The sequence below is a fragment of the Sphaeramia orbicularis genome, chromosome 9 (genome assembly GCF_902148855.1).
Source record: "Sphaeramia orbicularis chromosome 9, fSphaOr1.1, whole genome shotgun sequence".
In the NCBI taxonomy this organism is placed as follows: Eukaryota; Metazoa; Chordata; class Actinopteri; order Kurtiformes; family Apogonidae; genus Sphaeramia; species Sphaeramia orbicularis.
Window position 1 is genome coordinate 30,916,473 of NC_043965.1, and position 25,419 is coordinate 30,941,891.

A 25,419-nucleotide genomic window follows, 5' to 3' on the forward strand; every position below is an offset into this window, starting at 1 on the left:
GTGTACACACAACATAACTGTCAGACAGGAACATGTGAGACGTTTGCTTCGCAGAACTAGAAGTGTTAAACAAAATAATCACACAACAGATACCAGTTACTAATCTTTATTTCTGTTCATTTCATCGATACTGGAGTTAGTCTGTAGTGTCCTCACAATAAACCTCAATACAAGCTGTATTCACAATATAGCTATTTTTCACGTCGTTTAAAAAACTTTAACTTCAGCTGAAGGATTATTTCCACGTTGGTTCATGAAAACATTTAGAAGCCATTAGGAAAAATCATGACCACCGAGCTAAAAACAAGGACATTTCTGAATAGTTAAGGCAACGTAAGGACCCACCATCAGTAAAATACCTAGAGTTAATGCAAATACTATGAGAAACAACTGTCATGTGTCCCTTTTAAAGGTCTTTGCTTCAGAAAGAAAGTTGTGTTTCCTATCTTAGGTGAGTCTTACCTCTAACACAACAACCTGTTCACCAGTAAAAACAACTCACCACATTTCTGAATTAGTGACAAAGACATCAGTGTGATGAGAAAAAAAAACAAAAACTCTGCCTTCCTAAACAGGGTTTTGGTCCCATTCAGTGTCTCCTTTTTTTAATGAGAAGCATTAAAACGTGTGGATAACAACAGGTCAACTAAAACGTCTTTGAAGCAAAATACCAATATACCAAAATATATCCAATTGTATGTTTTGGATTAGGCACAGTTGGACGTATGTATTTTTGAACTTTCTTCACCCAGGTCTTATTTGTTTTTTCCCTCATTGGACCTCAGTTATAACCCTGGAGTGGAGTCCTTTAAATGGCCGTCTTACGGTACATATTTGAGATCTGTTCCTGAAAAACTCTGCGGATATCAGCACGTCTACTTTTCAGGGTTGGCGTGAGAAGACCATTGGCAATGCTGAACGTCTCAGAATGCAAGTAAATATCTTTCACCTGAAAGGAGACAGGGTAGAGGTAAGAGTGAGAATATGGCACAGGTTAAAAAAAAGCTAACCCTCAAAGACCTAAACAGCCACCGATGACCAGAAGCATCTGCTGATTGAAAATGTTACGTAACTTTTTAACCACTAACCTTATCAATACACTTTAATAATTAAGGTAAAATACAGTTTCTCAGCTTTTCAGTGGCGTCAGATATGACCCACTTGGATGTTCAGAGGCTATGTAGTGAACATAGGCGCACCATCGTCTTCTGCAACATAAAACCCGTGTAGTTTAACAAATAACTGGCCTAGATGCTTACTTTTTATGTTCAGTTAATGATACGTTTTGCTGAATAAGTTGCTTTTTGTTCAGTTTTCTCTGACTCAATACAATAACCTTTGAATTTACTCATGAACAGCTACATAGTAAATGGTGAAAAATAGCCAATTTTGACTGAAAACTGTAAAATGCAGAGTTCCATTCTAACAAATGGCGATAAATCATTTAGGAAAGGTTAAATGTAGATAAAAATTCATTTGCATGTCACCACAAGAATAGTTCTAGGTCTTTAAGGGTCAAGTAATGCGAATTTGTAGGTGTGTACTTATAGAAGTTCCTTATTTAATTTAATATTGGAAGTCAAAGTTCAATGAAATGAGTCATAGAAACACAGAAACATTACTCACTTGCTCAAAGGACTTTAGCCCTGCTTCTTTGCCAACAGATTTCATGTCTTCTAACACTGCAATCTTTAAATCCTGTTAGAAGATGAACACCCTCATTTTATCCGATATGTATGCACATTAATAAAATGTAATAAAGCTTTAAAATAAGGGGTTGTGACATACAGGGTTCTGGCACAGCTCCTCATAAGATCCCACAAATCCTCGTTCTTTAGCCCAGTCAACAAACACCTCAGGGTCAGGCACGACTATGCCTATAAGATATGACTGGTGACAGGGAAAAATGAGGAGAATCAAATAAGTAACTTGTACCAAGGTGTTTTTGTGTATGTAAACCACAGATGATGCTAATGCACATGCATCTTACCTGTAAACTATCTCCATGCACAAACACCTGCAGTACAGGAACACAGCGCATGTAGACGTTTTCTATTTTCTCCGGAGCGATGTATTCTCCCTGGGACAACTTAAAGATGTGCTTCTTCCTGTCAATGATGCGTAGTGTCCCGTTCTAGCAGAAGACATAATATAAACGTACATTTGCTCACTTGCCGGGATGAAAAGGAGAGATTTTTCGCCTATAGACAGAAAGTGCGATGAGTGTCATCTCACTGGAAGCCACTGGCCCACGTCCCCACTGTGCAGCCACCCGTCACTGTCCAAAGCCTCAGCCGTCCTCTCTGGGTCCTTCAGGTAGCCCCTGAACACACTGGGGCCTTGGATGCAGATCTAAAAAAAAAAAAAAAAAAACCCAACAAAACCATGAGTTTCATCAGCAGGCTACTAATACATACTGCATGAAAACATCTCTCAGGGTTTCTGCAAGTTTCAACAAGTTAAATAAATAAGACATTTTTAAGACCTTTATGAAAGTTTAAGATCTATTTGTGTTGTTGGTGCAGAATGGGTCATGCTGCTCCTGATGCAAATGCAGAGTAATATTGTTTGATGGCAGGTGTTTGCTGGTGGCTTTTTACAGCCGCTTCATGTTTTCTAACCTCCAATATGACTAATGCCTTTTAATCTAAGTTAATTTGATAATTTTTTTGCACAACGTGTAACAAACTTCAGCCAAAGCTAAATACTATTCTTGTGCTAAATCACAGAGTTTGCAATTCGCAATCAATTACATGTATTTTTAACTGCTGTTATGGCCAATTTTCTCTGTGTAGGTTGTCTCTGGTATCATTTGTTGCTTTTAAACAAACCCTTTTGGTTTAACATTAACAGAAACACAAGAATATTTCTTCTAGAAGCCCCTAATTCTGAATGAGAGGAGATGCCACATTAGCCAACACACCACATGACTCTAACTGGGTCTGATCCTACTGCAACAGTGGTTACTGATTCCAGGGTTGGTCTCATTTTTGTCTAGGTTAGTTATATAATTTTTTCCCCCAAAACACATTTGAAACAGAGGCTTCAGTTAATTCTTTATAAAATGAACATTAACAGTAACACTTTATGACAGGGGTGTCAAACTCATTTTAGTTCAGGGGCCACATACAGCCCAATTTGATCTCAAACCAGGAAAATAATCTATATTATAAAAGCCAAGTGACCTCTGAGTGTGTGTCTGGGGAATCACACAAAATCTGGAAAGAGCTGACTGCTGCAGTTTGGCATTCTTATGTATTTTTGGTCAAGCAAGACAGTAGCAAAAACGGCAAGTTGATAGGACCAATATTTTTGGGAGATATTAGTAATTTTGGAATACAATAGCCTTATAATCATGTTGCTATCCCCAGAATGCTTTGGCGGTGACTGCTGGACAAATACGGTACAGCATGCATGAATACACAGCATCAAAACTACCACATCTAAAAATCATGGATCCCCACGGGTCAGTGCACTAGCAGCATAATAACCTATAAGTAATGATTACTCCAAATTGTTCTCTTTGTTTTAGTGCAAAAAAAAAACATGATGAAAGATGTAATTATGAAAATGTGAACAATACGAAGAATCTGAACATTAAGAGAATTTTAACAATATTATGCCTCAGCTTATCATTTACACATGTGCAGTACAACTTTCAGATCTCAGTGGATCTACAAGGGAACAAAATATTTGGTAACGGGCACCTGGAACAGAAATGTGTATTATTTAACTTTATGATCTCAGTGACACCCTTGACTGTTAATATCTTCTATGTAATTTTTGTATTTCCCAAATTCATCCCCTGGGCTAGACTGAACTCTTTGGTGGGCCCTCTTTGGCTCAAGAGCCATATGTTTGACACCTTGCACATCTATGCCTATAAGATATGACTGGTGACAGGGGAAAAATAAGGAGAATCAAATAAGTAACTAGTACCAGGGTGTAAAATTCAGATTTAATGTAGTATTTAATGACTTATCAAAGACGCCAATCTCACCTCTCCCTCTCCGTTCTTGGCGTAATAGTTCATGTCAGGGATGTCGACCACCTTTACCATAGCACAGGGTAAGGGAGCGCCAACGTGGCCTAAAAAAACAGACACAAACCAGTTAGCACCAGAGTCTCCAAACCAGACAAATAAGCAGAAGAGCAGAGTCAGACAGCATCTTACCTGCACTCCAGTCACCTGGCATGGAGAAGGTGCAGCCCGCTGTGCACTCTGTCTGGCCATAACCCTCGAAGATCAGACAGCCGAGCGTGGCTCTGAGGAAGGACAGCACAGTGGGGGAGATGGGCGCTGAGGCAGTCAGGGCAAAGCGGAGATTACCTCCTAAATTGGCCTGAAACACATGCAGAATAATTTAAAAATTGTTAAAATAACACAATTTGAGTCCAAAATAAATGATAAAAAGCATACTATCCAATCTGCCTTTAATGCATCAAGCCAAAATCTTTCCGTTGCTTCATGATTTCTTTTTTGCCTGTGTGTTTAAGTGTGTGTGTAAGTGTGTGTGTGTGTGTTTCTTCGATTCACTCCCACAAGACCAATATGTTGTGGCGTGCTTTTGGCACCGATTGCTGGAATAGTTTCTCTTGTAAAGTTTGGATACAAATTTGTTGACTGGGATGCTTGTGTACATGTATCAGTGTGTGATAGCTACTCCATACTGTTAATGAGGACAAAAATATCACAAAAACAAAGCAAAAATTAGAATGTTTTAAAAGGGGGTGAGCTCAGAAATCGGCCGTGATCTTGAGGGTTGTTTTGGAAAAAAATTCTTCCAAACCAAATAAATTATTTAAAATTCAGTCAATGTAGGAAAATCTGCTTTTTTACAGTAGCTGACCTGGATCCTGTTGAACACCAGTTTGTCCCATAGACTGTTGTTACGAACGACGCCGCTGCTCAGCTCTGCCTGCTTCCTCCTCACAGCGTAATGAAGCAAAGCCCGTCGCAACGGAGAGGTTACGGAGCCAAGGATCTGTACGTGAAAGCATACAAAACATCACCAACTTCGGGTCAAAGTAACCTCGCAGCTGTAAATGACACGGCCTACTTGTGTTCACTGACCTTGTCGTAGATGCGATTGAGTAAACGAGGCACGACGGGAAAGAAAGTAGGTTTGAGAGTTTTAATGTCATCCATGAGAAGAGAAATGTCGCCTTGGTAGAACCCTACTCTGGCCCCATGGCAGAACATAGAAACCTGAGACACAAATGTATTTAGTTTAGGGCTCACACACAAACGCACCCCTTAACAAAAGTCTGTGAAGGGATCTCCAGACTACCTGAATCATCCGCTCAAACATATGGGCGAGTGGCAGATAAGAGATCGACACATCCTCTTGTCGGATAACAAACGAACCCTGAGAGAAATGAGAGTAAAATGAGCAAAGCACCAGGGAGAGATAAAGTTCACGCAGCAGCATACGGTGAAACTGTGCGGGCAATCAAACATGCTGTATGGCTTTTTCAACGGCAGTTAGATAGCAGAATCTTTATACAAGGGCAATTAGTTAAAGTACCTCACAGCGACGAGGGCAATCAAACAGCCAATTAATCATGCCATTAGACACAGCGGGGAGAAGGACAGTTTTGAAAAAGGCAAACAGAGACATAAGCAGAAGGGAAGTGGTGGTAGCTGTGAGGCTGTTCTCAATTAGACAAGGAGGTGGAAGTGTAGACAGACCTCCAGGATCTTAATGACAGAGGAAGTGTTGGAGGCGATGTTGCCGTGGGTGATCATGGCTCCCTTGGGTTTTCCTGGAAGAATAAACAAGACATTACAGCAGTGCCCTGAGCAGCATAAGGAAACTACAGCGGTGCCTTAAAGAGAGGTTATTAGTGGGCACTGAAGGACACTTCTCTAATGATCTGGGTGAAGCATAATTATGGAGAGACTTATAAGATCAGACAGTACCTGTGGTTCCACTGGTGAAGCAAACCACAGCCAGATCCTGAGGCTGGGGCGGCTGCAGCAGGCAATAAAATATGAGAATATGACAACAGGCTTCCTCCACTGTTTACAAGTGAATTCTAATGACATCTTATATGACAGAGCAACAATAAAGCTGTCATCCCAGCGTTTAGAGGGGGATTAGGTATTTACTGGACCTGGTCTGATGCAGTGATACAGCAGCTGAGAGTCTGTAAACTCACCACAGGATCTCTGCGGTTCTGTCTTCCCAGGTCCTAAGATGTGGACAAAGAGGAGTTGTTCACATCAATTTAAATATCAGCATCATGACTCAGGACTCAATTAAAGGACCTGTATGACAGTGATGTGTGCTTTCATCCTGCTCACCATGAGCTGTGCCAGTGTCAAAACCTCCACCCCGCAATTCTTCGCCCTCTCTAGGAAAGCATCACTGAAATCGTTAAAGACAACCAGGCAGGAGAGCTTTGGAGTCACGCCTTTCTCCTTGTTCTCTAAAAGAGACGCCGCCTTCTCCTCCCGGTCACAGATCACCAGAGAGATTTCAGCTAAAACCCACAAGGAACAGTTCAACCCAAAGTGAGTCATTAGACATTAACAGGACCAGTTTGAAGATTTGTAGTTGACCTGTTAAAACTAGTGTAAATACAACTATTTTAAGTACTGTTTTAATTGTGATTCCTTTTTGGATTAGTTTACTAACAAGTGCTGTCAGAGGATGGCGTGTCCCCTCTGGTCCCATAAAATCCAAAGATGTATGACAGTAATATTAGTGTAGTTTCCGATTGTAGAAAAGTTGAGTAGTTTCAGAAAATGGCACCTTGAATCTGTCAATAACACCACCTTACACCACCTGGATGTAACTAAGCAAATAGATAGGAGCCTTTCATCAGATAATTTCTGTGGTGATTAATGTTTCTACTGTGACTTATGACTTATGACTCATGACTAGCACAGTGAGCAACTTCTCATGTCAGGAGACCAACTGTATCCCATGGTTGTGGAGATGTATTGTAATGTGATGTAGGGACTAATTACTAGTCTGAATCAAGCAAAGAAAACTGCTAAACTGTTAAACTAAAGCTTAAAATTGGGAACTGTCCAACACTTTATTAAAACCTGATGGGATAGTGGGGAACAAATGTAGTCAGAAAAATCGTGAATGACCATGGACAGAGGACATGTGATCTTATGGACGCATCAGGGTGAGAAAAAAGGCAGATGAAGCGATTACCCATCATGCCTAGTGCCTACAGTACAAGCCTGTGGTGGCAGTGTTACATTATGTGGCCAAAAAATTAGGTTAGTTGAAAATACTGAATGACCAAGTTAGAACATCAGTGGATTTTTTTTGTCTCCCCAATGCCAGGATTCATCAAGATCAAATTGAAAAAAAAAGTAGTTCCGAGAGTAGGAGGGAGATCTAATTTTCACACATGGATTGGCCACCGCGGAGTCCAGACCCGAATCCCACTGAGAATCATTGGGATGAACCGGAGAAGACTGAACACAGTGGTCTGTCTCCTCTATCATCAATACAATATAATGCAACTTTTGATGAAGATAAATGTTGTGATGTTGCATTAGCTTACTCAAACAATGCCATAGCCAAAGCTAAAGGCGACCAGTGAAATATTATAGTGTCTAATTCATTTTTTTTTGCCTAGCAGTGGATATAAGAAACCTAATCCCCTTGCCATCTGAAAGCACACGATAGTGACAAGATGAATGAACAACAGACAGAATGGGAAAAGGGACCATTCCAACACATAACTCATAAATTATGTTTAGAGGAAAAATTCTGAATGTGTTTCCAGTTATACACCACAAACAAAATGATGACAGGCAGACAGATGGAGATGTTGACCATTATATCCCTCCATATTATATGCCAGGGTGATGACAAATGTTCACATTTGTCTGAGCAGTTTTTCTGACCCACTTTGTCTACAAATACACCCAATTACATAACGCATTTGTAATGCCAGCATTCTACATATAAGCTTTTTTAGCAAATTAATTGTGGTTTAACCCATTTGTAATCAGACTACGATAACAATTACAGTGAATAACATTATAATTGTATGCAAACAAATTTCATTCAAAATTCAACTTAATATTTAAGAAACATTTTTCACCAACTAGACATCTATTAATTAATTAATTAATAACACATTTCTATGGTCTTATAGCCTATATTACAAAAAAAAAAAAAAAAAGTATTGTACAGGCTGTCTCAAAAAAAAAAACGATACATTTTGAAAAATTACCCCCAGTTCGACATTTGATAATTTTTGGAATTTTCTTTAAATTCCAAATTATCAAATGCGGAACTGGGGGTAATTTTTCAAAATGTATATATTTTTTTGATACACCCTGTAGTATTCAAAAGAGGTGGATTAAATGTCATACACCTGTAGACAAACAACAGTGCTATCTTTATTTATGGTGTGAAGCTGTCCTTTCACCATATCTAAAGGTGTACTCACCCAGGTTGAGTATATGGACCATCGCCTCCAGCCCCAGTGTTTCATACAGAGGAACTACAGCCATGGAGTAGGTGTAGCAGGCCAGCTCTGAGATGATCCACTGTCACCAGCAGAGGGAGACAGAGACACACCGTTCAGCTCAAATCCAGACTTTACCATTTGTCTGTCACCTGTTGAGACCTTATGATCTTCATTACAGTGCATTTCATATTTACAGAGCAAACATCCATCTTCAAAATAAAACATCACTCTGCCACTCGACTGTTTAATAAAAAAACTCAGGGTTCAGTGGAATGCAGTCAGCAGCCTTGTTTTATAGATACACTAAAAAAATGAGTTTGGGAGTAGACTGCTCCAATATTAGCTGCCCTAGAGACCCAAATCCACCACCAACACTCTGCTCTCAATATGAATCAACACACTGACAACTGCAATTATCATACAAATAATATTATAAACCGCTAATAATAGATCACTGCTATTTTTACATTCAAAGCTTATAAATAGAACAGCACTTAGAACACATCTCAGCAAAGGCCCCACAATCCTATGCTTCTGTTTGTCTGTTTTTGCAACACAAGTTAAAAATACCATGTCCATTATGAGAAAAATGTGGATACATTAACAGTAGCAAAAGCCAAATTAATTTTGGGTTTGCATAAAAGTTACAGGAATATCAGATTACATTGCTGGTTTGGGCCATAAAGATCATAGATGTCCAAGCACAAAATACAGGATCAGGATCAAGATAAACTTTATTGTCCCATACAGGAAATTTGTTTTTGACAACAGTGCTACACATCACTGCATTCACATTTGGAAGCATACAGTCACAAAACAAGTCAGTCACAAAATCTTGAAGTCAGCATAATCATCATAATGTATTATACCTAGTCCATATATCGCACCCTTCCCTTCAGGATACAGTAGATAGAATAAATATAATTGATACCACAAGTTAATTTAAAAAGGGTGGGAGTAATTTCATTCATTAAAGCATAAAAATTTAAAAAGCATTGAAACACATAAATAGTAAGAACATGGGTAGTTTTAAAAACCAGACCTCAGGCAAGGTTAAATGAAAGACAGAGGACTCAGGGCCCATTGATCAAAGCTGGTTTCTTATTTAACAGTGCTATGGATGTTGGGAGAAAAGAGAGTTTGTAACGGTTGGTTTTGTACCTGCGTGCTCTATAGCGTTTCCCTGAGGGTAATAGCTCATATTCTGGGTGGAGGATATGGGATGGGTCTTTAACGATTCTGTGAGCCTGATGAACAACTGTCTGTTCATATATTGCTTGGAGGGACTGGTAATCTTTGTTTCCAATTACTTTCAAGGGAGTTTTTACCAGTTTCTCAATCCTAAAGTACACAGTAATCAATAAATAAGATGCTAATATTTATTACATAAACATGAAATGAATGAATGAATGTACATAGAATATCATTACCATGTAGAATATATAACAAATATGGTCAAAACTGGGGAAAAAAGGCCTGATTGGATTACTGGCATCATGTAGCCTGCAGAGATGGTGGAAAATATGAGGAGGGGGAAGCAAATGGAAACCAAAAAGTGGTACTTTTTTACTAATGTCAGCTAATTTTCCTTTCAGTTTTCCTGCTGAAGACAGAGGAGACAAGTAGTTTACTGGGGGAAAAAATGAAAGGATTTCTAGTTCAAAAATCACCACTCCAGCACATAATTCATAAAATGCAACACGTCTAGAGAAAAAAATTGTGGTTTTCCAGTTTTTTCTCCATTACTATTTACTCTAGTAACCCCCTGAAGTTCACTGGTTGCTAAATACCAAAGGGATCCACCCCAAATCATAATAATAAATTGTTAAATTTTATACTTTCTGTGTTATTCTCCAGAAATTAAAAGATGACGGGGTACAGACATGGTAAATACAACATATTCTGCTTCATTTGCTAAGGCATAAAAAGCAATTAATACAATTCCAGAATCTTCCCCAAATTCTACTCCACAATGTAAGGTGGGTTTATCCTCAGTCAGTATATTCTATCAAATTTGTTGAAAATCAGTTTTGTAAATGATTGTATATTCCTGCTGACAGACTCGGGAAATTACATGACTACATTACCTTCTTCTGGCCAAAATAAAAAATGTCATTCTTGGCTCAGAGGGCAGAGTTGTGCAGAATTTTGGTCATCCATACAAACACTGCAAAAATCTAAATCTTACCAAGTGTATTTTTCTCATTCCTAGTCAAAATATCTCATCACACTTAAAATAAGACATAATCACCTAAAGAGCAACTTTTCAGTGTGATATAAGGACTTATTTTTAAATAACAGATCTTGAAAATCTTATTTCAACAAATCTTAACAATATAATTTTCACTTGTTCCATTGGCAGATTTTTTTTCGCTTAATTCAAGATTTTTTTGCTTAATTCAAGCAGAAAAAAATCTATTCAATTCAACTGGAATCAATTGTCTTGGTGATTATGTCTTATTTTAAGTGTGATGAGATATTTTGACAAGAAATGAGAAAAATACGCTTTTGATTTTTGCAGTGAATAAAGACTATATTAGGATCTACCCAAGCGAAATCCCACTTTAAACCTGCTAGTCTTGAGGTTTGAGAGTAGAAAATATCTCTGTTTTTAAGCAAATGTAATACTACCCAACAGGGCGAGTACATACCTCTGGTCTGTTCTGTGCAAAAATCCCCACAAACTGATTGGGGTTTGGCTGACAGCCTTTAGCCAACAGCCCAGAGCCCAGAACCTGTGCCTGTTCAGCCACCTGATGGGTCAGAGACACCGAGTCAACAAACAGCAGTAACCATAGAAATGTTATTTATGGTGGGGGAAGAATCTACATTTGTCTGACCTCGGTGTAGGAGATCCACTGGTAGGGCTGCCCGGGCTTCCTGTAGCCTAGACACGGGCCACTTCCTGAAGGACGCAAAACAACACGGTCCATCAGGTCAAACATTTTCACTTAAGTTCTGCAGCACACTAACAAAACAGTTGCTTTCTGATACAGCTGGAACTGGGGTCAGAAAGTATCTCAAACTGCAAAACTCACCTACATATGCAATATTACTAAAAACAATGGAATTACCTGAATAAATAAGAATAAAACATTACTCACAATTAACAATTAACATCAGCTTGAAAGACATTAGAAGTGCCGTGTCCCCAGTGTTTTCGAAAATGACAAACTCTAATACCAGATGTACGGGCTTGGCTAAGTGAGTAACGGAGTGAGAAAGCACTGTGCAGCGATACTAATCATTCCATATGTTTAAAAAAAATTAATTTAGCAGCAACCATAGTAACTGAAATTGTAGGTCTAAGCCAGTACTTTAACATGCCATTAAGGAATAATAACTAGATATTTAATAAAAACATTAATTTATCATCATTGACAAAGTAACGGAGTGAGGAAAAATATACAGCAGTTATTCAAGGTTTGGAAAAAATGCCAAAAAGTGCTGTTCCTTAATGAAAGTGCAAATATGAGATTAATATGAGAGTACATTATATCCAAAAATGAAACTGATATCCTTTTTATTTTAGTTTTAAAAGACATTAATTCATGGTAACGGAGTGAGAATCCAAAAAAAATAACAGAGTGAGGTGTTTGTTCAGTGTGATGCACCATAATAATGATTAAAGATTTTATTAAGATACTGATATAATTATCAGTCTTTGGCTACACATGTTTCATTAATATATTTAATACACATCTTTCTGTAGTTTGTTTCTATAATAAATAACATTCAAAATCATTATAGTTTTTGATTATTATAAAATATAAAATTAGACACAAGCATATATTTTGAACATATTTATTTACACATTGATATTTACATTCTAAATTTATGCTGTATACATGCATTTACAACCTCTACTGTTCTTAATTTACACTGTATTCTCATACATTTTCTTATATATCCAGCTGTAATTGAGGTACAAATTAAATAAACACTGTTTTAGAAACTAGAAATATCTGTCTTTAATGCTGAGTAATCAAAAATATTGTTTTAAAGAAAAAAGAAATTGACCCTGATGTTCACTTTCGCTTGGCCAGGCTGATATACATACTAGTTTCTTATAATATATAAGATATAACAGTGAGTATGTTCCAGTTATTACAATCTGAATTGCAGTTGTCATATAAACAGTATGTTCTGATTATTATGAATGAGCCCTCTTTGTGAATGGAGCATTTTCTGTTTAAAGCAGCAATATGTAGTATCTCTACTTTTTTTAATATAAATGTTAAAAATGACCCTAAAATATCATTAGTGTTTTGAGTAAAGAGTTCTGAAGTTATGCCAAAGATGCCAATATAATGAATTGTAGATACTGAATGTATTTATACTGATGGTGCATTGGATTTATGTGATGAGAGCCGCTAAGAAACAACTTTTAGAATCAAAGAAAGTGACAAAGTGATAAAAATTAGAAGCACTGTTGTTTTCACTACTGGACATAGCTCTAAATGAATGGAATGGAGTTTGATGCTGAAATGGCAGTGTTTCTTCTGCACAGGTGAGTTGGATTATGAGGTTTATGAAGGTATAAATTATTCTGTGATGTTATTATCTTTGCTAAGTTCATTGTTGATCCCATTTCAAACTAAACTGTGACAGCTCTGACCTTGTTTCAAATACAGTTTTACACAAACTGCACTAAAAATGGAGGTAATTTGTGTTTTTACTGTGGCTAACAGAGATATAATGTAAACTATCAGCTGATGCAACAGGTGAAAATTTAAGACACAGTGTTCTTTTGACTAACTGTCAAAATCGCTGGCTGTGAATTTTAGTTTAAAGAGGAAAACTTGATGATACCATAAGACAGATGTGTGTAACTAATGATCTTTATACTTGACTCAGTGAGTGATACAGTCTTCTAAAACATGACTTCCCTCTGCTGTTGATAATCAATATTACATGCAACTCCTTTAAAGGGGTCATATTTTGCTAAACCCACTTTTGTTAGTCTTTGGTACATTTATTTGTGTATTTGGACCCTAATAGTTCAAAAAGGTTGAATTTGAACCCTCCAGGTGCTGCAAAGCTATCCTTATATTCATTCCGGCAAAAATCAAGTGGATTTCTACAATTCCTTCTTAATTTGTTACGTCTTTAACTAGTTACATCACAACATTTGCACATATAAGGTAAAGACTTCTGACCAACATCTCTCCAAGTGCGCCATATTTGTTTGTCAACAGCAGTGGTTGTAGTAAAAACTGAAAATATGTCCAAACTTCAAGCCGATTACCTAAAATGTTCAGTTGTTGGTTGTATTAATGAACACAAGTGGCTGAACAGGACAGAAAGCACGGTCAACAACCTGGAGGGGGCGGGGCGTGAAGTGGCTCAAAACGACCTTTCTGGTGTCATTACTCAGAAATAGGGTTGTAGATGGACCTGTGGAGTTTAATTAATGAAGAATTCAAACCCAAGCATAGCATTTACAGTTTATGTAGACCACAGGGAAATGTTTTAAAATGCATAATTCCATTTAAAAAAGCAAAATATCACTCCTTTAAGACATGTGGGACCCTATTTTTAATGCTGGTATACAGGGCTACATGCCAACAGGAATATTAGCAGAACATTCAGTTTCATTGGCTGTGTAAATATCTTACGAGGAATTTTATCTTTTTTAGAATAAGTCTAAAAAGTGGTATTTTTTGCATGAAAATGTGTTCACTGACAAGTGTACCAAAATGGATTTCATTTACACGTCATTTTTAATCTTTTCACTGATGATGAAATTAAAGGAAATGTTTTGTCATCACTCATCACCTGCAATCCTCAGGCCTCTCTGAAACATATCATAGGCTGTCCTGGTGTCCTGGTAGTAAAACTCCAGCAGAGAGTCATCCTCAAGGAGAGCCGATCGTCTGCAGCTCGGTTCTCCCTACAATAAACACAGTTAACAGATGATGAATGATGAACACCAGGAAGTCAAAGCAGTGGGATGATGACCGGGGCTTTTACTCACATTGACTGCCACAGACTGGGCTTGTAGATCACAAGGAGGACGCATGGGTCGAGGACGGGTCACCAGATAGTAGGCGGTGAGAGAAGCTAGGGCTCCTAAGCCGAGCAGAGAGGAGGGCGACAGGGAGAAGGAGGACAGCGAGAAGTTGGACAGAGGCAGCGACGGCAGGAGACTCCTCAAATCGTCTGATTCAGGCGCTTTGAGTCCAACACTGGAGCGAAGTGACCGTAACCACTCCTGAAAATGCATAGCTCTGAGAGGGAGAGGAAGATGGATGTAGTGAAACTCAAGAAAATTATATGGTGCAGTCACATCACAAGCATTTCATTGTCCTATAGAGAGCAAAACCATAAACACAGAGCAGAATAGACCACTATTTTAGAAACATAAATCCACTTTTCGAGCAAAAACATCCCTTTTGTCCTCGTTTTCCCTGTTTATTCTGATACATTTGGTGTGATAGAGTAGTCATTTTATACTTTCTTTTTTTTCTAATTTGTGCTTATTTTTGTGTGATGCAAATTAGTATCATTAGTGTTGAAATGACTCACAGACTTACAAGTCCATCTGTGTTTATTTGAAAATTAGTAGAATGAAAAAGGCCTTTTTTATTGGTTAATATCACTCTTTTTGGGCTTCATTAGTCAGTAAAAAGTGATAACATGATACACAGAGTACTGTCAGGAGTACACATTTACAATAACATAAAATTGTCCTTACATTAGCAGTATTGTATTTATAGGATTCTAAACATTAGAAAATTTCAACTGAAACTTCCTTATATTCCTGAACAGTCATCTACGTATTGAGTTTTTCTTCACAATCCACTTATTAAAGAGGGAATATCAGTCATATATTAAAAGCTATTTCAGCACCCGCCTTATATAGCAGGAGGAGTTAGGGTTAGATATTTCAGAAGAGCAGTGGGAAAGGAACTGTGTGTGTATGTGTGTGATGTACTTTAGTGTTTACTATTATTGACCTATTTTTCTATTCATTTTAAGACTTTTATCTCTTGTATTTTTGCACCAAGGATTGCATCCAATTTCACTGCCCTTGTGCAATGACAAAAAAAAGACTGTATTCTATCCCTGAAGTAAGGAAAACTCATACAAAAATGTGATAACCTTTGTGTGCCTTTTGCCATATAGATTAATTCTACTCGACTGGAAATCAGCAGAGGCCCCTCCTTGTGTAAACTGGGTAAGAGAAGTGATGATACACCAAGATTAGGAAAAGATCAGGTTTTCATTAAATGGGCTGGAAGATGATATTTACAACACATGGTTGTATTTTATAAAATATGTCAACTAGGTTAGAAACTGAAATTCAATATATATATGGTAACCTATGTACTATATATTCACATAAGATTTGAAAACACAGAAGTCAGAAACCCTCATACAACTGGTTCAACTGGTCCATACCTTATATTTAGCGGTCAACTTCATTTTATTTATTTACTCTACAACTGTTGATCTCCTAATCGTATCAATGCATTTAAATAATTCAGGTAAAATGCAGTTTCTCAGGTTTTTGGCTGCATCAGCTTAAGCTTTTTTTGGATGCTTAGAGACTCTGTAGTGAACATAGCAACACTATCATCTTCTGTAACATTTATTCACAAATAAAAACAGCAGCAATCATCCATGTAGTTTGACAAATTGCAAGTGCTGTAGAAGCCTATTTTTTACTTTCAGTAAATGACATTCTGCTGGAAAAGTCACTTTTTCTTCAGTTGTCCCTGTTTTTATACAAAATCCGTTGAATTAACTTGGTTTTATGAACATTTAGATAAAGAAATACCTGCAAAATAACAAAAGAAATGGTGATAAATTATTTACAAAGGTTAAGTGAAGAGATAAATTCAGTTGCAAGGCGTCACAAGAACAAATCTAGGTCTTTAAAGGTTCATTTCTTTGGAAAAAAAAAAAGAAAGAAATACTTGTACTGTAAAGTTATCATGTCCGGCTACCCTAAATTTACAAAGTTAAGCACTATATTTCATATTGCCAAAAAAAAAAAATTTGTACACAACAAGCATCTTCTGTTCAACTCAGTTCAGCTAAGCAATGCAACAAAACCAAAAGAAACTGTAAACTAAAAGCACTGTTCTGCTTCTGACACTGTAAAACACCAGACTCAGAGTCCGGTTAAGAGCCTAAACCACAGTGGGCCACAGACTTGGCACAGCCCAGCGAGTGGAGAGGAGAAGAAAAGGCTTGAGCTGTATAGGAGGGTTTCAGGGGGAGTGGAGACACACCAGGAAGTAATAATGATTGGCTTAACAGAAACAGGCAAAGAGGTTACTGCGAGTCATGTTGTGCCACCCTTTATCCAACAGGGAGAGAGCGTCTGGGTGCTGTAGTAGTGGGAGGCTGATGGTGAGATAGGGTGGGGGAAAGCCTCCAAGTCCAGCCCCCCTGTTCCCTGCCAGAGATTTTATTGTTCATACTCAAAAAAAAAAATGAATGAAAGAGGGGGAAGCAAATGGAGAATGATCCACAACCACAAAGCCAACTCTGACAGCGTTCACTCACAAAAAAAAAAAAAAAAAAAACCCTCAGAGTGCACACTTCAACCTCCTGCAACAAACCACTACATCTTCCACCAGGCAAGGAATTCACTTAATAAATCTCTGCTTTCCCACATCCATTGCTCTCCCTGAACACCCCTCAACCTCTCACCCACTTTCTCCCCCCACCACCCAATAGGAGAGGGAATAAAGAGTGATATCATCCCCCCTCCCTCCTCCTTAACCAGGCCAGTCCTGCACTGCTTCCCTTCATGGGCAAAAATGATGCCACGCTGTTCCTCAGGGAATTTATTATCTACTTCAAGCATCAATTTATGGGAACTGAAGCACTTTGTTTACACCTGCTGAAGAAACAGAGCAGGTAGTAACATCCCTACAGCCATTTCAGTGAATGGAATATAATGCACTTTATTACATGCATTACATCAAAAACTAGAAAGAAACAAAGCCCTGTAGTCCTAGAATTCATTTTAACCCTTTTAAGTCTAACATTATAAGAGGCTGCCTGGGTGTCTTCATGTTTTCTTTGCAATAAAAGTGTCAGAAAATGTCCTTTTTGCCAGTTCTTTTCCACTTTTGTTTTCAAGAAGAACTTAACTTTCAATATCTGGCCATCAATTATCATTATTATAAATAATAAATGCTTAAAACAGTGTGTTTAGTAAAACAGAAAAAAAAACTGACTTGAAGTTTTTTGCATTTTTATTATCAGAAACAACTATAAATGTCCATTACGAAACTTTTTGAGTTTACAAAAATACACTTTCAACTATTTTACATCTGCTCAAACATGCTTTTTGGTTTTGAACATTCAGTATCCATATCATATTTTTTGTTATTTCCAGGCATTTTTTAGCCTGTGTGGAAATCTCTGAAATGGTTCCACCTTCCTACCATAAAGTGTTAGATAGTGTCAGAAAGCTCAGGATCTCAGCTTTCCGATGTCATTTGAATTTTATGGATAGTGCAAACGGTTCAGGAGTTACAATAATTTTTTGCTGTAAAATGCGGCACCGGAGAGACTGCCGTTGTTAAAGGGTTGAATATCAAAAAATACATCCTGGCTCTACTATTATTTAATGTGTTCATCCATGGCCGAGGCCCAACCCTTCCACCAAGTTTCATGAAAACCACCACAGCAGTTGTTTTGAGAGACAAACTAACTAATGGTAATGAAAACAAAACCTCCTTGCTGGAGGTAAAATGACAGCTCACTGCGAAGAGAACTTCCTGTATGCCTTTCTTTGTCTTCACTGCTCCCTCCGCTCTCTCTCTCCTATTTATAATGGCCATTATCATGGGTAGACAGGGACCATTGTGTTCCCAGCTTTTACTCCCTGGAAGAACAAAGAGAGGCAAAAGAAATGGTAGACAAGAAAAAAAAAAAAAAAAAGAAAAGAAAAAACGAGCACACATAAATGCACCTTCACAGCCTGAGCTTGTTTCTTCTAGTTTTGGAAAACCTGACTGGCTTGACTGTGTCCACACGACAAAGACCTGTTTGTGAGTGATCACACAAAGTCAGGTCGAGTGATGTTTGAGCAGAAAGCACAGATTAAATATAAGCTTCAATGCAAATTATGTTTGATCCAACAAACAAAAATCACAGCAATATAAAAATACGCTGATGCCCAACTGTGAAACCTTTCAGAAATACTGTAAAGTGGCAGGGTGCAGTTTCACAGGAGACGGCAGGCATGTAGCAGATACCCTGAGGCAGAAAACATGTCTGTACACATTTACTACCTCTGACAGGCAGAGGCCGAGCCGATAGCATGGCAGTTATTTAGAGCGCCAATGTATCACAAAATAAAAAAAGAGAAATGGAAACAATAACAGAAACCAAAAACTGGTTTTGAAACCCACCTGGTATGCAACATGAACACTAATTTAGGCCAATCATTCAAACAGTCAGAGCTGTCTGATGCAAATTATTTAGGAGTTAAATAACTCATAAATCAATGATCGAGTTAATAAAAACAAAAGGAACGGTTGCCTTGTTTGGGCTAAGATTTTTTGTCCAGTAAAATAAGCTCCAGCATTTTCACAACCCTGATGAAGGTTAAGTGGTTTGGAAAATGGATGAATGAATGAATGAAAAGTTACTTGTCAGTTCTGAAAGCTCAACCACATAACAATTTCAACAAAGACTATGGAAGCAAAGATGGGAAACTCAGGGGTTTCCAGTCCAACATGGCAGAGGTGTAGCTCATGTTGCCACAGAAAAAAAATAGCTTTCACTTTTCATTAACATAAGTAATTTGACAGGTAGAAGATGAAACCGTGGTGGTGCTGCTATTAGTCCAAAATGAAGGAACAGTAGCTCTGTTACAGCACATTAGCAGTGGAAAGATATAAAGGTTTTTGATTCTTTTCAGTATAAGTTCTTTGAAATCAGAAGAACATTAGGGGACGTACCATCTGCTCTGGTACTTCAGTTCAATTTACTAATCAAACTAAGACAGAGCAAAGACTTTAAAATGAGCATATGTCAAAAATAATGACAACATTATGTTAAAATAGTACATTATTTTATAAACTGCTCCTTTTAAACAGAATTAGAAACAAATGCCCTTAAGGATTCTGTTTTGTCATCCTTCAGTTACATGTATTATTTGTTTCTTAACACAGCCAGAAGCCATATAATTTGCTAAAATTATCCCAATAAAAACAAGCAAAACCAACATTCCTCTAGAGAATAGATGCATGAAGAGCATGGGGAGACTGAGTACAGTAGCCTACAGAGCTCTGTGGTGATGGGAGCGATGCTAGGGAATGCATCCCCCCGTGACCCAGAAAACTACAGGAGGTGGGATGGGGAAGGGGGGGGGGGGGGGGGGGGGGGGGGGTTTCGGGGGAGAAAGAGCATTCTCTGCCCACCCCAGTAACCAGCAGCACCAGCAATGAACTCCAAGCACTTCCCATGTGCCCTGAGAAGCGAGTGGTCCGAGGAGGGATGGGGAGAGTTAAAGGGGGACACGTGAGGCCGACCGGGCAGCAGGGAGAACGAGCAAAAGTGAAAGAATGAAACACACGGGTGTTTTCCGGCTGTGATTCCCAAATGAAGCGTAAAGAACACAGACACACACTTGGTCACAATGGGGTTTTTCTTGTGGAGAGGAAGAAAAGAAGAAAAAGACCGAGCCTCCTGCACAACCTTTACTTCACCTTGGAGGCATCAAGTCTCAAATTCATCTGAAACCAACCAGGAATTACACTGACAAAGCAACATTATTTCACTCCAGTTTTCAGTTTCATTTAATAAGCGTTTGGTTCAAACATCACTGTGAGAGGGGATACCTTCCACATTTAGCTTTTCTAGCGCCTCACCTCTTAGGACACTAGAGAATTACAGTGTTTTAGTGATAGGGCTGGGCAATACTTTTGACACAAGAGCCAAGATTTTAATTTATGTTTGTGTGCATGACTTAAAAAAAATTTAAAAAAATAAAAATCAACAGTCACTTTCTGTTCTAAAATAGCATTGATGTGCAATATTAAAAACGATAACAAAAGGTAGTTCTTGTGAGGGAGACTACACACAGGTCGTGTTTTTGCCAAGCACACCAGAAAGAATGGATCTCAATTGTGTGATTTATTAATTTTCTACAACTTTCAGAAAGCAGAAATTTAATCAGATTAATTATATATTGCCATGTCCTCTAAGGTAGATCCTCCATCTCTGTGCAGCAAGGAATACAAATGTGATCTACTGCACCCGGCACTGTAACTGTCAAAGTCTTGGATGAGAGTTAGATGGCATTTGGCCAACTGGACAACTTCTAACATGTTGCATGCTCCAAGATATGTAGACATGCCAGGAGAAAAAAAACACACACACACACACAGAAAGATAGAAAAAAAAAACAAAACACTGAGACAAAATAGAAAGAAAAAAAATATCACACACATAGCAAAACCATGATGAACATATGGTGTTTCAGGCACAAGAATGCAAGAAACGCGATGTTTAGTGCTGGTTTTCCAACCATAGTAATTATCTCCAGCACGGATGAGGGACCAAATACCATAGTGCTGAGCTTAACTAAGTGCACCCAAAATATATGAGCGTACAGTACAAATAAAGCATGAATAAAAAGCAATCTAGATTCCAACCTGAAACTTCCAGTGTAAATATTTTGTGTGTACATACTACCTGATCACTGAGTGCCTAAACATATAATTATGAATGTCTTGAAAAATATGTGAGAAATTATTAGAATGTGTTAGGAATCTTTTTAATTAAACCAAAAATATCTCACTGATGCACAAAAGTCTATGCAAAACCTCATATTCTTACTAGACTCTATTATTATGGCTTCCATCCAGAGTAGAGAGACAGAACAATAAAGGTCTGAACAGAGGCTCTATTCATAGATAATGTACCTTCCCATTCTGATGTCTGTGTATTATGTAGACACGATCTATTCAAGTACAGTGTTCATCCATCTGAACACCTCTCCTTCCAAATGTTATCCTCTGAGGCAAAGCTTCAGACCACTAACCTTCACACTGTCCTTCTAACAGCATAACAGATCTCATCCTTTCTAAATTCTTAAAATAATGAATGAAACATGACCAAAAGAAAATCTGACAGAGACAAACTTTACCCAAAACAAAACAAGTGCAACTCTTAGAAATGGACTGAAATATCCCACACTCTTCCAATTTAAATACCTACAGCAGGTCTTATTTTACAATGAAAGGATCAAACAGCAAATGTTTACAACGAGCCCAATACCAAAACTAATCTGTGCATCTTCTGCTTCATTTATAGGTAAACCTGAGCCAGCTGAGAAGCGAGGAGCTTTAATTCAGACAATAAAAACTGTTTGCACATTCAGCCACAGCAAACTGTGATTCCAAATTCACTACATAGGATAAAAAAATAAGAAAAATAACATTCTGTACATAGCCTTTAGATGAATCCTGAGGAAATCTTTAGGGAATATCATAAAGAATACTTGTTACTTAGAAAATGTACTAAATTCAGAGACATGGATGCCATCTGTGGACCTAACTGAAGAGATACAGTGTCCTCTACATCCTGGTTCAGATGCATCTGCAGGATGAGGTGACTCCATCAGTCCAATACTCCTCCTCTGCAGCTTGTATAACACCTGGTTCATTCAGGGTCACACTGGGTTTGTTGTACTAATGGCCGTCTTCCCTCAGCTTAACAGTTCAGACTGGTGTGACAAATCTATTAAAACAATGACAGACTCTTGTAAAGGCTGTGAATGTGTGTGTGTTACACTTTGTATTGAGCAGGAAATGCAAAGTTGGGATGGAAAAAAGAGGAAACACTCACACAAGTTTGTTTTGGACACAGATCTAACCTTATCAGATACTGCTAATTCATGTTTTTTATTATTGATAACAGTGTTCAATCAAACTTCTATTGAGTTTGGACTTCTTTGAAGCACAGTGACTAAATGTAACCCCATCCTCCAGACCACAGGTGTCAAACATGCGGCCCGGGGGCCAAATACGGCCTGCCAAAGGGTCCAGTCCGGCCCCTGAGATGAATCTGTGAAATGCAAAAATTACACTAAAATATTAACAATCATTTTAGTTCAGGTTCCACATTCAGACCAATTCAATCTCAAGTGGGCAGGACCAGTCAAATACTATCATAATAACATATAAATGATGACAACTCCAATTTTTTCTCTTTGTAAATGTAAATATTTTCATGTATTTACACTAATACAAAGTATAATTTTACAAAAAATGTGAATCATCTGAAATGTCTTAAAAGAAGTAAGTACAATTTTAACAATATTCTACTTATAACTAAATGTTTTGTGTGTTTGTAGATCCACTGTGTAGCAGCTATTTGTCATCAAAATTAAATCAACTTAAAGGTGACTGAACTTAAGACTGTAACATAACTCAAATAACCACTAGATGCACCATGGGTTTGTGGTTTACGCAGTCAAAACACAATGTCCATATCATAGATGTAGTTCAAATGGTTTATTTTCAAGATTTCGCAGGCAAACAACAAATAAGGCCTTTTGTGATGTCTCTCCTGCTCATCCTGTCTGATCGTCTGTGTGTTTGGCAAAAAACCATAGGCCCACCCAGGTGCATGCTGGTCTAGTTTTGTGCTCCTTATTTATACCCGGGTGCCCACGGTCTAAACCAATAAGAAAACAGAAAACAAAAAGGTGCTAAATACCAAAGAATGAAAACAATAACCATTAAAACAAAAAAAAATTAAACAAACAAAAAATAAACAATTAGCAAAAAAAATACTAAGTTAGTAAACAAAAAAGGTAAATTAACTTTAAATAAAAAACTAAACTGACAAAATAGCTCCTACACACTGTGATCTGTAAGTTCTAATGTACATGTGTAAATGATAAACTGAGGCAGAACATTGTTAAAGTTACACTTATTTTTTCAGTTTGTTCATGTTATTCACATCTTTTGAAAGGATAGTTTGTAGATGTAAACCTTTTCATAATGTAAATTTACTTTTTTCGCTCTAAACATAGAGAAAAGTTTGGAGTTGACATTATTTATATATTATCCCCTTCATGCATAGTGGTCACTACAGTGGACAGTTACTCTACAGCTTTACTCTTGTATATTCATGAGTTTTGTTGTTTTAGTTCCATATCAACCAACACAGTGGACACTTATGCGTCATCTCATAAACTGCAATTCATACCATTATTGTAATTTTGCTGTTCTTGATTGGTTCTTGAGTGGAAATCAATTGTTAATATTTATTTTTTGCATATTATCTCCATGAAGTGAGTAATAACTAGTATTAGAATATGTTAAAATGTGAGAAAACATCAGATTAGCTGCATTAAACATGGTTTCATTTCACTGTTTTCATATCACTTTATGATATTGGGTTTTAAATACATGTTTCTTTGCTTCAAGAATAAAATTCATGGTGTAGCTGAGTGGACATTTTTGTAACTCCATGAAAAACAGGTTGATTTAAAAAAAATAAAAATTCAATCACATTGTTTTTTTGGTTTTTTTCATGCCTAAAGAGGAATAAAAACACTCAGGAAAAAAAAAAATCTTGATTACGGTTCTCACAATTCATGCATGAAAGGGTTATTATGTTATTATTTGACTGGTTCGGCCCACTGCAGATCAAATTGGGCTGAATCTGACCTAAAATGAGTGTGACAGCCCTGCTCCAGACCCTCAGGTAACATATGCGCTATATTCCGTGCGGCTCCTGTGCGCCATGCGTGCACCACGGTGCGGATGAACCGGAGCAGCGGCTGCCAAGTGGACACGCAGATGGTTCCCAAGAAGCATCACGCCAAACAAACTCTGCATCCGGACCCACAGTGCTTTCGTGGCTTGTTTTTCCACATTCAGTGCAAAGTTTCTTCAGCCACAGGATGAAACAGTGCAGCTCCAGACACTGAGATGCGTTCAGCAGTCGCAGTCTACACCAAACCCTGAGCTCAGGAGGGAAACTCAGCGGACTGGAGCCAAACTTTACTCAGTTTGAGAACACAGAGTAATCCTTCGCAGATGTTGTCTATTTTGGTATCGAGTTGGAACGATCCAAACGCAAACATGAGCGGAAAAAGCTCTTACCTGGATGACGCGCAGGGCCCAACTTTTCTTCAGGCTGCGCTCCTAAGTTAGTTGTACAGACCCATGGAAGTTTTAGAACCCACCCGACAAGTCCAACACATTGAAGTGTGTGTGTTTCCTGTCCGAAACTTCACAATAAAACCCATTTGACCCGCTATGTCACAGGTGTCAAACATGCGGCCCGGGGGCCAAATCTGGCCCACCAGAGGGTCCACTGTGGCCCATAGGATGGATTTGTACAATACAAAAATTACACTGAAGATACTAACAATCGAGGATGTCAAAATCATTTTAATTCAGATTCCAAATACAGACCAATTAGATCTGAAGTGGGTCAGACCAGTAAAATACTATCATATTAAACCTATAAATAATGAAAAGAGCAAATTTTATCTTTGTTTTAGTGTAAAAAAGTAAAATTACATGAAAATGTTTATATTAAAAAACTGTTATTTTACAAAAAAAAGTGAAAAACCTGAAGTGTCCTAAGATAAGTAAATGCAATTTTACCAATATTATACCTGTTACTAAATGTTTTGTGTATTTAATGTAAGTTGTAACGCACATGTGTAAATGATAAACTGATAATCTGAGGCAGAATATTGTTAAAATTGCAGTTGTTTTTCTTAAGACGTTTCCAGTTGTTCATGTTACTCAGATTTTTGTAGATGTTAACATTATCAGAATTTAATTTTACTTTTTTCACTGTTATTGTTTAACTGGTCTGGCCCACTTGAGATCAAATTGGGCTGAATATGGCCCCTGAACTAAAATGAGTCTGACACCCCTGCTCTATGTAAAGTGATTCTCAAATAAAACACATGTTGTACGTAAAGACGCAGCCAAAGATGAGTTCATTCAAAACAGTATTTCTACT

The 25,419-nt window shown here is 37.7% G+C and overlaps 1 protein-coding gene across 3 annotated transcripts; it reads right to left on the bottom strand.

The window, feature by feature from the left end:
- Positions 1–90: 90 nt before the first annotated feature.
- Positions 91–24,633, bottom strand: acsl2 (acyl-CoA synthetase long chain family member 2). 3 transcript variants are annotated; one of them, XM_030142919.1, is made up of 20 exons: positions 24,543–24,633; positions 14,426–14,678; positions 14,227–14,341; positions 11,289–11,353; positions 11,100–11,201; positions 8,428–8,527; positions 6,308–6,486; positions 6,163–6,195; positions 5,924–5,975; positions 5,693–5,766; positions 5,292–5,369; positions 5,075–5,209; positions 4,851–4,985; positions 4,175–4,343; positions 4,001–4,089; positions 2,236–2,352; positions 1,991–2,134; positions 1,789–1,890; positions 1,627–1,698; positions 91–949 (listed from the first exon to the last, which is right to left on the bottom strand). In XM_030142919.1, the coding sequence occupies exons 2-20, from the start codon at positions 14,672–14,674 to the stop codon at positions 809–811; spliced, it is 2,151 nt and encodes a 716-aa protein (XP_029998779.1). In that variant the 5' UTR covers positions 14,675–14,678; positions 24,543–24,633; the 3' UTR covers positions 91–808. The 3 variants fall into 3 exon arrangements, with proteins under 3 accessions (XP_029998779.1, XP_029998780.1, XP_029998778.1); XM_030142920.1 differs by having other exon boundaries at positions 14,426–14,684; positions 24,550–24,568; XM_030142918.1 differs by lacking the exon at positions 24,543–24,633 and adding an exon at positions 21,864–21,889.
- Between the last annotated feature and the right edge of the window lie 786 nt (positions 24,634–25,419).